General features: G+C 43.0%; 1 protein-coding gene and 1 long non-coding RNA gene across 4 annotated transcripts in view; one reads left to right on the top strand and one right to left on the bottom strand.

The window, feature by feature from the left end:
• Positions 1–13,951, bottom strand: part of SH3GLB1 (SH3 domain containing GRB2 like, endophilin B1) — a 99,573-nt gene that overhangs the window by 7,680 nt on the left and 77,942 nt on the right. For all 3 annotated transcript variants that reach the window (XM_030205582.1, XM_030205583.1, XM_030205584.1), the window contains one exon: positions 9,888–9,988. In XM_030205582.1, coding sequence (XP_030061442.1) covers positions 9,888–9,988 — 101 coding nt within the window. The remainder of the gene's footprint in view (positions 1–9,887; positions 9,989–13,951) is intronic.
• Positions 3,209–12,190, top strand: LOC115471766. Its single transcript, XR_003942416.1, has 3 exons — positions 3,209–3,225; positions 6,518–6,520; positions 12,097–12,190. It is a non-coding gene; the product is annotated as an uncharacterized LOC115471766 (long non-coding RNA).

Genomic DNA, 13,951 nt, shown 5'->3' with positions numbered 1-13,951 from the left:
AAATGGCCAAGTAAACTATTAAATGCACTGGAAAGTTTTTGTTAAGAAAATGATGTGTGTATGTATCCATCTCCACTGACAGTGGGCAGCATGTTACTAGTTACAAAGCAGTCCGAGTGTAGAGGGAATTCAAGATAACATTGAAAGAAAAATGAGCTCATGGTAATTCTTAAGCATCTGAAACTCAATGGCAGTTTGCTGGCAAATGAACAAAAAGCATATATACCCTTTGCAGAATGCAACAGAGGAAACTGGACTGTCCAGGAGAAAAAAAAAAAAAAAAGAAGCTTGATATAAAACATGCTATTCAAATGTTAAAGAACTAAAAGTAGTCTATTTGCTGGGAAGGGTCTTCATCAAAACCTACTGAGAAGCATTCATCTAGTAGTTTAAATACCTGTCAATAGTCTGTGCTGGATGAAAAAGAAAAGCAGGGATAGATAATCTCATTGCCATTAAAAAAAAAAAAATCCTGGTTTTACGTTATGCCAGAGAGCTATATGTTATAATGAAATGTTTAATTAGTTAAGGTTTTAAAAAAATCAAACACAAAAATTTTAAATACTTTTTGAATCACAAATGGTTATATTAGTTTATAAGTAGAATACCGTCATGAATTAAAACTTTAGTCTAATGCACTGGGCTCCCAAACCCGGTTTTAGAGACATCCCAGCCAGTCAGGTTTTCATGGTACCCACAATAAATACTCATATGAGAGATCTGAATGCACTGACTCCACTGCAAGCAAATCTCTCAGGAATACTCATGGTAGATATTCTGAAAACTTGACTGGCTGGCTGGGTGCCTCCAGGACTAGGTTTAGGAGCATAATACATTAAAAACTGCAGTTAGGTCGCCTTCACAACTGTCATTCAGCGAGGGCAACCAGCATTAAAAATGGCAACTCTCACAATTTCAGACATTTGTTAGTGAAGAATGCTGCTTGAACTGTACACAATCGTTTTAGATTCTTAGCATAAATTAAAAAGCTTTGAGAAGTATAAAATACATTTGACTGAACAACTCTGAAGAGTAATATTCCCTCACAAGAAGTAATGGCACTGATTTAAGATCAGAGTCACAATAAACCTCCAGCTTTAGGGATTCATCTAGAGAGAGAGCGGTGAAAAATACTTATTTCAATAAAAAGCTAGGATAGAAATGGGCATTGCAATCAAAACACACCTTTAAATGTTCCCATGTACATAGGTTGGACTCATTAACCCTCCCTAGATTTTTCTTTTTTAATGGGAAAAACCCTTACAAGATAAAATGTGTGTTTTTGTTTTTTAATAAAATATAAAACAGCTTTTCATGACAAATGTTTGTATATTAGAATCATGTGGCAAATGAGAGAAAGCTCATTCAATTCCCTATGGGCTTCCTCATTTGCTGAATGGGAATCGCTTGCATGGCTTTGAAAAAGAAGTCCTAATACTGAACCTTTGTGGTAATAAACATGATTTTGTGCCCTACTCTAGAGGAGTTGCATTAATGAGCGAGAGATTTAGAATAAGAAAATAGTTTCTTAAAAATATATGTATTTAAAATTAGAAATGTTTTTGGATTACATGAAACTTTATAATTCTAATTTAGTTTACCAAAATTGCTTTTAGATTCAATACAGATAGAAAATCGACTCACTTTATTAGAGATTTGTTTATACATTTTCGGGTATCACTTAACATACAATTGGATATTTAAATTTGGTTTCATGATTTGAAATCAAATGATTACAGTATGTACAGTTAAATAGGAGAGTACAATTTCATTTTAATGCTGCACTCGCTTTAAGCTATATATTTGGAGGTCATCATAAACATAACATACCTAAGTCAAAAGACCTCACCATTTATTGTTTCAGTCATATGTACTCCATTTCAATTTGCCACAACACTAATTTAACAGTTGATCTATGGTTTTGTGTATTGGAGGTGGTTGTGTCCCTTGATTGCTGGGGAGATATAGACAACATTTTGTTGAACAAAGATGGATCTTTTCTCTGAACTGCATTTGACCCCATAGACTAAATAAAGAACTGGAGTGGTGGTGATCTTAGCTCAATAAAGTTGTTTGACATTCTGACATCACATTGCATAAGGACCTATGAAAGACACTCCTCTACTCCTCAATTGCCAGGGACTATCACAATTAGACTAGTTTGCCAGATTACGATAAATTGTATTTTTGAGTGATAACTGTTCACGAATTCAGTTTATTATATCGGAGGATGTGTTTGTGTCTTTCCATTCTTTTCTAGTTTCTATTAAGTGATTCTTTGAAAATTTGCAAATTGTTAAAACCCTAGAAGCAGGTGCACCAGTGCTGCCTAAATACACCATTAGAACACAACAGTCATACTGGGTCAGACCAATGCTCCATCCAGCCCAGTATCTGGTTTCCTACAGTGGCCAAAGCCAGGTCACAAGTATTTTTTATTTATTTATTTATTTGCATTTGTACCCCACATTTTCCCACCTATTTGCGGGCTCAGTGTGGCTTACAATACATTGTAAATAATGGAAATACAGTTTGTTACATTACGATTATGGTTACATTGTGAATAGTTAAGGAAGACAGAGTTATATCGGTCACTTTTGGGGCGTAAAAACTATAGGATATGTCATTGGGGAATTACTACGGTGGTCGAATAGTAGCAAGAGAGTGATGGGTAGAGAGTTTTTATCTGTGGGTAAATTGTTGAGTGGGAGAGAGTACGGGGAAGTGGAGTGCGTGAGGTAATGTCTTGAGGCATTATTATGATGTATATGGGCTTTATATGTTTTAATCCTTGCGGTATGTTTTTTCAAAGAGATAGGTCTTTAATCGTTTGCGGAAGTCTGTCAACTCATAGACCGCTCTCAGGCCGCGTGGCAGTGCATTCCAAAGTTGCGTGCTCTTGTAGGTGAAGGTTGATGCATGTAGTGCTTTATACTTTATGCCTTTGCATTTTGGGAAGTGGAGGTTGAGGAAGGTTCTGGATGATTTTTTGGCATTTCTGGGTGGCAAGTCAACCAAGTCGGACATATATGCAGGGGCTTCACCGTGAATGATTTTGTGCACTAACGTGCATACTTTAAAGGTGACACGTTCCCTGAGTGGGAGCCAGTGTAGTTTCTCACGTAGTGGTGCTGCGCTTTCGTATTTTGGTTTTCCGAAGATGAGTCTGGCTGCTGTATTCTGGGCTGTCTGAAGTTTTCTCTTTATTTGTTCTTTGCAGCCTGCGTATAATGAGTTGCAGTAATCCAGATGGCTTAGTACGAGTGATTGTACTAGGTTGCGGAAGACAGATCTTGGAAAGAATGGTTTTATTCTTTTCAGCTTCCACATGCAGAAGAACATCTTTTTTGTTGTGTTGTTCGCGTGAGTCTCAAGTGTAAGGTGGCGGTCGATTGTGACTCCAAGGATTTTTAAATTTTCAGAAATTGGCAAGTTTAGTTTAGGTGTGTTGATGGCGGTAAATTTTGTTGTGTTGTATTGGGAGGTTAGTATGAGGCATTGAGTTTTTTCTGCGTTCAATTTCAGTCGGAATGCATCTGCCCAAGTGTTCATGATGTGTAGACTTTGGTTGATTTCATTGGAGATTTCGTTGATGTTATGTTTAAAAGGAATATATATTGTTACATCATCGGCGTATATGTAAGGGTTAAGGTTATGGTTTGATAGAAGTTTTGCTAGTGGGGTCATCAGTAGGTTGAAAATTGTTGGTGAAAGGGGAGATCCTTGCGGTACTCCGCACTCAGGTGTCCATGCAGCAGATGTGGTTGAATTTGATGCGACTTGGTATGAGCGTGAGGTTAAGAATCCCTTGAACCAATTTAGGACATTGCCTCCGATGCCGAAATATTCAAGAATGTGTAATAGAATTCCGTGATCAACCATGTCGAAGGCACTTGACATGTCAAATTGTAGGAGGAGTATATTAGAGCCTGTTGCGATCCGTTGCTTAAATTTGGTCAGTAGGGTAGTTAGTACTGTCTCTGTGCTGTGATTCGAACGGAATCCTGATTGGGCGTCATGCAGTATTGAGAACTTGTCGAGATAACTTGTGAGTTGTTTGGTTACCACTCCTTCTGTTATTTTGGTTATTAGTGGTATGGATGCAACTGGTCTGTAGTTAGTTATTTCACTAGCGTTTTTCTTTGTATCTTTGGGTATTGGGGTGAGTAAGATTTTTCCTTTTTCCTTTGGGAAAAGTCCGTTTTGTAGCATGAAATTCAGGTGGTTCGTTAAGTCTAGTATGAATTGTTGAGGCGCTGATTTCATGAGGTTGCTTGGGCAGACGTCTAATTTGCATTGGGATTTGGCGAATCTATTAAGCGTTTTAAGGATGAGGTCTTCTGACAGTGCTTCGAATTCGGTCCAGATCCTGTCTGCTGGGTATGTTCCGTCTTCAGGGTCTAGGTAGTTCAGGAATGTGGTGTATTCGGTAGGGCTGGTAGGTATTCTGAGTCGTAGTTGTATGATTTTCTCTTTGAAGTATTTCGCGAGGTCATCGACCCCTGGTATTTCTTTGTTATTGTTTGTAACAGGTGTAGTGTCTAGCAGCTTATTTACAAGGTGGAAGAGTTTGTGCGTGTCTTTGTAATTTGGTCCAATCATATTTTTATAGTGTAGTCTTTTCGTCTGTTTTATGGTGTATTTGTATTTCCTCCGGAGTGATTTCCATGCATTCAGTGTGGGTTCATCTTTCTTTTTGTTCCAAGTGCGTTCTAGTTTTCTGACTTGTGTTTTGAGTTCTTTCAGCTCTTCGGTGAACCATGGGTTTGATTTTTTCCTGTGGGATGTTCTGGTTTGGATTGGGGCAATTGTGTCTAATATTGTTTTACATATGTTATCCCATTCTTGGAGGAATAGTACGGTGTTTGTGTTTGCTGGCCATTCATTTTGGTAGACCTGTTGCCAGAATGTTGTAGGGTCTATTTTTCCTCTCGTAGTGTACGTTGTTCGTTCGTTTTTGTTGACTGTGTTTCTGTGTGTTTTTCGCCAGAGGAGGGAGACATGTGCTTTATAGTGGTCTGTCCATGGTGTGGGTATCCATCTTGTGTCTTTAAGTAGGATAGTTGAGTCTAGGTCGAATTTGTGTGTGATGATATCTAGTGTGTGTCCTTTTTCGTGTGTTGGTTGGGTGTTTGGAGCGTGTAAATCCCAGAGTTTCAGGAATTCTTTACATTCTAGTGTGTGTTTTGAAGTGTCGTCTTCAAGATGTAGGTTGATGTCTCCTATAATGAAGATGTTGGAGGCCGAGACACATGTGTTCGAGATGAAGTCCATGAGTTGCGATTGGGAGTCTTTCCATTTTCCTGGTGGTCTGTAGAATAAAATTGTGTTGAGGTGTCCTTGTAGGTTCGGGTGATTGATTCTTATCGAGGCGATTTCGAGTTGTGGTGAGGTGGATTCACCAGTAGTTGTGATGGTGAACTCGGATTTGTAAATTATGGCTATTCCGCCACCTCTTTTTCCATTTCTTGTCCAGTGGGCATGTGTTTTTGATGGCGGGGTCTGTGGGGCCGTGAAACCATGTTTCCGTGATGAATAGAAGGTCTAGTTTTTCTGTGGTAGTCCAGTCTAGTATGTCTACGGAATTGCTTACCGCTGATCTTGCGTTGATGTATCCTATTCGGATTGTGCGGTATGGTTCTGTGGGGAGGTTAGATGTGTTTATTTTTATTAATTGTCTGTTTTCTCGGTGGTTGGATTTGTTGTTGTTGGTTTTCTTCTCCTTCTGTTGGTGGTGTTCGTAGATGGAGATGTTGCCTTTTGGTTGGTTATTGTTTTTTTGGTTTGGTGAGTTATTAGTAGGTTGTATATATAGTTGGTGTGTTGTAGTTGGATTGCTGTAGAAGTTAGGGGTGGTCCATGCGTAATGGATTATAGGAATGAGATAGATTATTATCAGTAATTTGTTAGCGTTCATGTTGGGTTTATGTGGACTGTGTTCGGGGGAGTGTGGGTAGTGTTGGTGGTGTCAGTAGTAATTGTAGAGGTGTTGGTCGGTGTTAGTGATATTTGTAGCATATACTGGGAGTTATACAAGCGTGTTATAAGGCTGTAGACAGTTAAAGCGATTAGGTGAAGCGTTTAGAGCGTTAGAAGAGAGTTTTTCGGCATGCAGCAATCGTCTAAAGTATATATCGCATTTAGTCATTTAAAGAGAGTCCTTCAAACAAGCTATGAAGCATCTTAGCAATAAAGCATTTAGATGAAGCATTTAGATTAATTATAACATTTAAAAGGAGTCTTTCAGCATGTATAAGCATAGCTTCTGGATAGAGCAGTCATTTAAAGAGAGTCCTTCAAACAAGCTATGAATCAAATAGCGGTTAGGCTTTTGGATGAGGCATTTAGAGTAATTATAACATTGAGAAAGGAAGAAGAAAAAAAAAAAAAAAGTCTGCCTGCAGAAGCATAACTTCTAGATAGAGCATCAGCTTATTTAAATTAGGTTTTAACAGGAGTTCAGGACTATAAAAGTAAGGCAAAAGCAGCTATGGAAAATGTTCTTGGGTAGATTCAGCAGGTGCTCTGATCCTGGAGGGGTGATGATGGTTGGTGGTGGTAGCCGTAATGGCGAATAACCTGTTTATTCCTATTTATTGTTTTCATTTCATTTCTACTTGCCTCGGGGTCCCAGATGCCATCCACGCCGTCGCTGAAGGGCCGCCGTCGGGGGTCTAAAAATGCAACCCTTAATCGTCCCGGTTTTAATTCCGTCGTTGGCTTCCTTATTTCGTCCTCCTGATGTTTCGCTCCAGCTGGTCGGTGAGCGGTCAAGGGTGTTTGCGGCTCTCGCCTCGATGGTTGGTGCCTCTCTAGTTCTTTCCTTTCTCGTGCGCCCGGGTTCCTTGTGGCCTGGTGTCCCGCGGCGCGCCTGAGTCAGGAGCCGCTGCAGGTCCCGCTCAATTACTGTAGCCCTGCTCGCTCTTGGGTCCCGATGGGTTAGGCGCTGTGGTTTTTAGCCTAAGTGTGAGCTCCGATAGAGCATCTGATCAGTTTGGTCGGGCCACGAGGTCGCGGGTCTTCTACTCGGCCGGGCCACGAGGCATTCCGCCTCTAGGTTGTTCAATCGGCCGGCCGCCGCTGGATTTCTGCTGGGTCACGGGCTAGATGGGCCGCCCGCTACGATCAGCCGTGGCTCGTCCTCCTGTGTATGGTACCTGTGGGGCTGTCGCGGTCGTGATCCAGTTTTCCCTGCTCTGGTCAGTGTTCGTCCTAGTCCGCGGCAGTGTCGGCCTCGGATCGATCACCCGTGCATGGGATCTGAGGGCTGATGTGGTCGCGGTTGCGGTTGCGGTCGCGCCCTCTGCCAATCAGTTTAGAATTATCTCCGGTCCGTTCCAGTAGGGGGGTCACCCAGATGAATTATGTGGGCTTAATCCCTCGAGGTCTTAGGAGCTTGTTTCTGGGCATCCTACCTGTCGGCCATCTTAGCGTATACTTCTGTTGCTGTACATGGCAGAAACCCAAATAGTAGCAACATTCCACGCTACCAATCCCAGGGCACAAGCAGTGGCTTCCCCACGTCGGTCTCAATTGCAGACTATGGACTTTTCCTCCAGGAACTTATCCAAACCACTTTTAACCCCAGATACGCTAACCGTTGTTACCACATCCTCTGGCAAAGAGTTCTAGAGCTTAACTATCCGTTGAGTGAAAAAAAATCTCCCCTCCTATTTGTTTTAAAAGTATATCCATGTAACTTCATTGTGTCCCCTAGTCTTTGTACTTTCTGGAAGAGTAAAAACACACAAAAAAAACCAAAACAAACAAAACCAATGGATTCACTTCTCGTTCTATATAACTCAAGATTTTGTAGAACTCAATCTTATCTTCCCTCAGCCATCTCTTTTCCAAGCTGAAGAGCCTTAATCACTTTATCCTTTCCTCAAAGGAGTTCCATTCCCTTTATCATTTTGGTCACTCTTCTTTGAACCGTTTCTAATTCTTCTAAATTTTGAGATCTCACGACCAGAACTGAATGCAATACTCAAAGTGAGGTCGCACTATGAAGCGATACAGAGGCATTATAGTATTCTCAGTCTTATTTACCATACCTTTCCTTAATAATTCCTAGCATCCTGTTTGCTTTTTTGGCCACTGCTGCACACTGGGCAGAAAATTTCAGTGCATTGTCTACGACGACACCTAGATCTTTTTCTTGAGTGCTGACCCCCAAGGTGGACCTTAGCATCAGATAACTATGATTTGGATGATTCTTTCCAATGTACACCACTTTGCATTCTTTAACACCTTCCTTGATTTGTGGGCATTGGGTGTTTTCACTGCTCCAGTGCTGGGATTTCAGATACAGATATGTGATCCCATTACTTTGAAAAACTGTTTTGATGTTGAAAATACTTACATAAATTTGTGATAACACTTAAGTTGGTGTGTATGCAAAACTGGAAGAGGTCCATGTGTGTGACAGGGTGTATGTCCAGTCACAAGGAGGGGGAGAAACCCCAGCCCCAGAGATGTGCCAGACCTGAACTCTAAAAATAAACCACCTGGGTTTGAAGTCAGTCCCTGTGGGCCACCTATAGAGTTAGGATGAAAAATTGGGACCCCTGCATGGGAGGTAGTAGCTCATTAGGGTAAGCTACATGGGAAGTGAAGGGGGTGGGGGGGTGGGACTAACTTCTGGAATTGGTTTACTTAATTCTGAGTACTGGAAGTGAGAGGCACAGCATCCTTTAACTACAGATACCTATTTAAATCATATGCAAATGATTAAGTTAGATTGCAAACCTCCCTTGCAAATAGGCTGAAGGGAGGAAAGAACTCTGCTGTGCCAAAGGGAGGATATTCCTTCCTAAAGGTTCCTGTGAGGTCCATACAGAGTAGGTTGCTCAACTCACCCTGACCAAAAAGGGGGCCTCATTGCTGCTGAGGCTTAACACTTGGAAATGGTTTTCTCACTGTTCCAAACATGAGACCTTACTGGGGAAGGATCATGGACTCCCCTTGGCTTTGGACTACTGCCTTTGGTTTTGAATTCACTGGTATTCAGCCCACACCTTTGTGTGGGTAGAGCAAGAGGGACACTGGGTCCATACCTTCAGGTGGGTGATGGCATGACAATATGATGGTGGTCTTAACCTGGAATAGCTTGTGCTATAAGAGGTCTTTTGACCTATGGAATGTTTATGATGACCTCTATATATTTAATGTATACATTTGTGAAAATTTGAGTTATCACTGTCTGACCAACTCTGGTTTATATAAACACACATTATACCAAAGCTGCTGATTTAGTACATGTGTAAGGTTCTAGTGGAATGTTTTTAAAGAAAATTTTATTCAAATAGCTTTTTATATATTTTTTTTATTCATGGATTACTCCATCTTTAATTTCAGTTAAATTGCAGTGTATTCCAGAACTTAAGATTGGCTGACGAGTTAGCTACATGCCAAATTACCAGGCAACACTCTGCTTAAAATTTAGCTCTATATAAATATTGTCAATAAATAAAAAGTAGTGTATGCAGACATACACATACAGAAAATGCACTCTACTCCCCATCCACATTATTTCTCTTTTATACATGAATCAAGTCAACTGAAGCCAAATCATTTCTTGGAATACCAGAGGAAAGTAACCAGAGACGGTATTTACTCAGTGTGAATTTCTCTCTCTTTATATCACTGACTAGCGACATCAGTCTACAGTTATTCAATTACAGTAGTTTCAGGTAAATTAAAGACATTTCTCCTTTTCTGACTTCTTAGTAAATCCTATTTGTATGGTTGGTTACAAACAGTAGCACTCCAATTTGAGATCCCACAAATTCATGCACACAATCATCCTCTTTGTAAGTAAGATAAGGGCAGGAATCTCTTCAGGAATCAAAACTCATAGGAAGCAGTGACTAGATAAACGTTATCACCTTCCAAGCTGTTTCTGGAGATCCAGCATGTACTGGTAACATTGTGCATAATATGTCATCTGAGCTTCTACAAAGTCATTCAGACAACGGAGATGATGTGCCTAAAAGAAAGGAATCAGCAATGTCAACTATGAAAAACCTATATTATATACATCAGAGCACATAATATTTTAACATAACCAGCTGAATAGCCAAAGTTGAAATACAACAAAACAGCTGTACTCAACTAGGGCATCAAAAATGTCATTTCAGAACCTGCAATTTGATTTAATATAAAAAAGGTAAGACTGCTTACAGAAAAGTGAAGATACTTACCTGTAGCAGGTATTCAGAGGACAGCAGGCTGATTGTTCTCATATGTGGGTCGACGTCCGCGTCGGCCCGGGATCCGGCGTTTTGCAAGAGCAAAAAATAAACAAACTTTTGCCAGAGTCTTCCCACCCGCCGCGCATCTCCTCAGTTAAATGAAAAAGCAAATGAAATAACAGATTAACTCCAAAGGGGAGGTGGGAGGGCTTGTGAGAACAATCAGCCTGCTGTCTTCGGAGAATACCTGCTACAGGTAAGTATCTTCGATTTCTCTGAGGACAAGCAGGCTGCTTGTTCTCACATGTGGGGTATCCCTAGCATCCAGGCTCACTCAAAACAATGAACATTGGTCAACTGAGCCTTGCAATGGCGAGGACATAACAGATTATCCTGAAACTATATACAGCCAGCTGAGAGTGCAGCCTGGAACAGAATAAAAATGGGTCTAGGGGGGTGGAGTTGGATTCTAAACCCCAAACAGATTCTGCAGCACTAACTGCCCAACCCGACTGTTGCATCAGGTATCCTGCTGAAGGCAGTAGTGAGATGTGAATGTGTGGACTGACGACCTCGTTGCAGTCTTGCAAATCTCTTCAATGGAGGCTAAGTGAGCCACCGACGCAGCCATTGCTCTTACATTATCAGCTGTGACATGGCACTCCAGAGTCAGCCCAGCTTGGGCATAAGTGAAGGAAATGCAATCTGCTATCCCACTGGAGATTGTGCGTTTTCCGATGGCAACTCCTCTCCTGTTGGGATCGAAAGAAACAAACAACTGGGCGGACTGTCTGAAGGGCTTCGTCTGCTCCACGTAAAAAGGCCAATGCTCTCTTGCAGTCCAAGGTGTGCAAACTGCTTTCACCAGGGTGTGCATAAGGTCAGGGAAAAAATGTTGGCAAGACAATTGACTGGTTCAGATGGAACTCAGACACCACCTTCGGTAGGAACTTCGGGTGCGTGTGGAGGACTACTCTATTGTGATGAAACTTAGTATAAGGTACATCTACCACTAGGGCCTGAAGCTCACTGACCCTACGAGCTGAAGTAACAGCCACCAAGGAAACGACCTTCCAGGTCAAGTACTTCAAATGGCAGGAATTCAGCGGCTCAAAAGTAGCTTTCATCAGTAGGGTGAGAACGAAGTTGAGATCCCATGACTGGCGAAGGTTTGACAGGGGGGCTTTGACAAAAGCAAACCTCTCATGACGTGAACAACTAAAGGCTGTCCAGAGATAGGCTTACCCTCTACAAACCAATAAGCACTAATTGCAGAGGTATTCAAGCAAGGTCTGTGTAGGACAAGAAAGAGGATCTAGGGCATTGCTGTCACACCAGTTGGCAAACCTCCTCCATTTGAAAGAGTAACACCTCTTTGTGGAATCTTTCCTAGAAGCAAGACCCGGGAGACACCCCTTGAAAGACCCAAGAAGGCGAATTCTAAGCTCTCAACAACCAGGCCGTGAGAGCCAGAGACTGGAGGCTGGGATGCAGAAGCGACCCCTCGTTCTGGGTGATGAGGGTTGGAAAACACTCCAATCTCCACGGTTCTGAGGAGGCCAACTGCAGAAGAAGAGAGAACCAAATCTGGCGTGGCCAGAAGGGTGCAATCAAGATCATGGTTCCGAAGTCTTGCTTGAGTTTCAGCAAAGTCTTCCCTACTAGAGGTATGGGAGAATACGCATACAGAAGGCCTGTAATGAAGGAGAAAGGCATCTGACACTAGTCTGTCGGGCCTGAAGCAGAACTGAGGGACCTTGTGATTGATCCGAGTGGCAAAAAGATTCACCGAGGGGGTGCCCCACGCTCGGAAGATCTTGCGGGCCACGCCCATATTCAGTGACCACTTCTGAGGTTGCATTACCCTGCTCAGTCTGTCGGCCAGACTGTTTACACTTGCTAGATAAGTAGCTTGGAGAAATATGCCGTGACGGTGTGCCCAAAGCCACATCTGAACAGCTTCCTGACACAGAGGGCAAGATCCGGTGCCCCCCTGCTTGTTGGTGTAATACATCGCAACCTGATTGTCTGTTTGTATCAAGATGATTTGGTTGGACAGACGATCTCCGAAAGCCTTTAGAGTGTTCCAGATCGCTCGCAATTCCAGGAGGTTGATCTGAAGACCTGCTTCCCGGAAGGACGAGGCTCCTTGACTGTGAAGCCCATCTACATGAGTTCCCAACCCTAGGAGGGATGCATCTGTCATCAGCACTTTTTGTGGCTGAGGAATTTGGAATGGTTGTCCCATGGTCAAATCGGACAGGATTGTCCACCACTGAAGAGAATTTCGAAAATCGGTGGACAGTTGGAGCACATCCTCCACATCCCCCGCAGCTTGATACCACTAGGAAGCTAGGGTCCATTGAGCTGATCTCATGTGTAGATGTACCATGGGAGTTACATGAACTGTGGAAGCCATGTGGCCCAGAAGTCTCAACATCTGCTGAGCTGCGATCTGCTGAGACGCTCAAACCATGGACACCAGGGACAGGAGGTTGTCTGCCCTTGTCTTGGGAAGATAAGCCCGAGCTGTCTCTGTCCAGCAGTGATCCAATGAATTCCAGTTTTTGGACAGGAGTGAGATGGAACTTGGAGTAATTTATTACGAACCCCAGTAGCGCCAGCACCTGAATAGTCATTCACATGGACTTCAGAACATCATCTTCCGAGGTGCTCTTTACCAGCCAATCGTCGAGATAAGGGAACACATGAACTCCCAGTCTGCGTAGCGACGCTGCGACTACAGCTAGACACTTTGTAAACACTCTGGGTGCAGACGCCAGGCCAAAGAGCAGTACACAGTACTTAAAGTCTTGTGCTCCCAGCCAAAATTGAAGATACTTCCTGTGAGCTGGAAGTATCGGGATGTGTGTGTAAGAATCCTTTAAGTCCAGAGAACATAGCCAATCGTTCTTCTGAATCATGGGAAGAAGGGTGCCCAGGGAAACCATCCTGAACTTTTCTCGGACTAGATATTTGTTCAGGGCCCTTAGATCTAGGATGGGACACATCCCCCGTTTTCTTCTGCACAAGGAAGTACCTGGAATAGAATCCCAGCCCTTCTTCCCCTGGTGGAACGGGTTCGACCGCATGGGCCTTTAGAAGGGCGGAGAGTTCCTCTGCAAGTACCTGCCTGTGCTGGGAGCTGTAAGAATGAGCTCCCAGTGGGAATTTGGAGGTTTGGATTCCAGATTGAGGGTGTATCCTAACTGGACTATTTGAAGAACCCACCGGTCGGAGGTTATGAGAGGTCACCTTCGGTGAAAAAACATTAACCTCCCCCCCCCCCCCCCAACCGGCAAGTCATTCGGAACGGATGCTTATAGCAGCTATGCTGAACTGGAGCCAGTCAAAAGCTTGTTCCTTGCTGGGGAGCAGCTGGGGCCTTAGGCACACACTGTTGATGAGAACAAGTGCACGGACGCTGAGCCTGGGTAGGCTGTCAGGAAGCCGGAGTGTACTTACGCCTAGCATTGGTATAGGGAGCACTCCTCTTCCCCCCAAAATACCTCCTAATTGTAGGAGAAGACGCCTGGTGGGAGAGAGAATCCATAGCATCAAACTTCTTGATTTGGTCAACAAGATCCTCTACTTTTTCACCAAAAAGGTTATCCCCCCCCCCCCCACCCCCAGCAAGGTACATCTGCTATCCGCTGCTGGACCGAATGATCCAGGTCAGAGACATGCAGCCATGAGAGTCTATGCATCACTATGCCCTGAGCAGCGATTCTGGATGCCACATCAAAAGAGTCGTAAGA

The sequence above is a fragment of the Microcaecilia unicolor genome, chromosome 6, assembly GCF_901765095.1.
Source record: "Microcaecilia unicolor chromosome 6, aMicUni1.1, whole genome shotgun sequence".
Taxonomy (NCBI): domain Eukaryota; kingdom Metazoa; phylum Chordata; class Amphibia; order Gymnophiona; family Siphonopidae; genus Microcaecilia; species Microcaecilia unicolor.
Note: the sequence above shows the minus strand (reverse complement) of the source record. Positions and strands in the feature narration are given on the sequence as shown.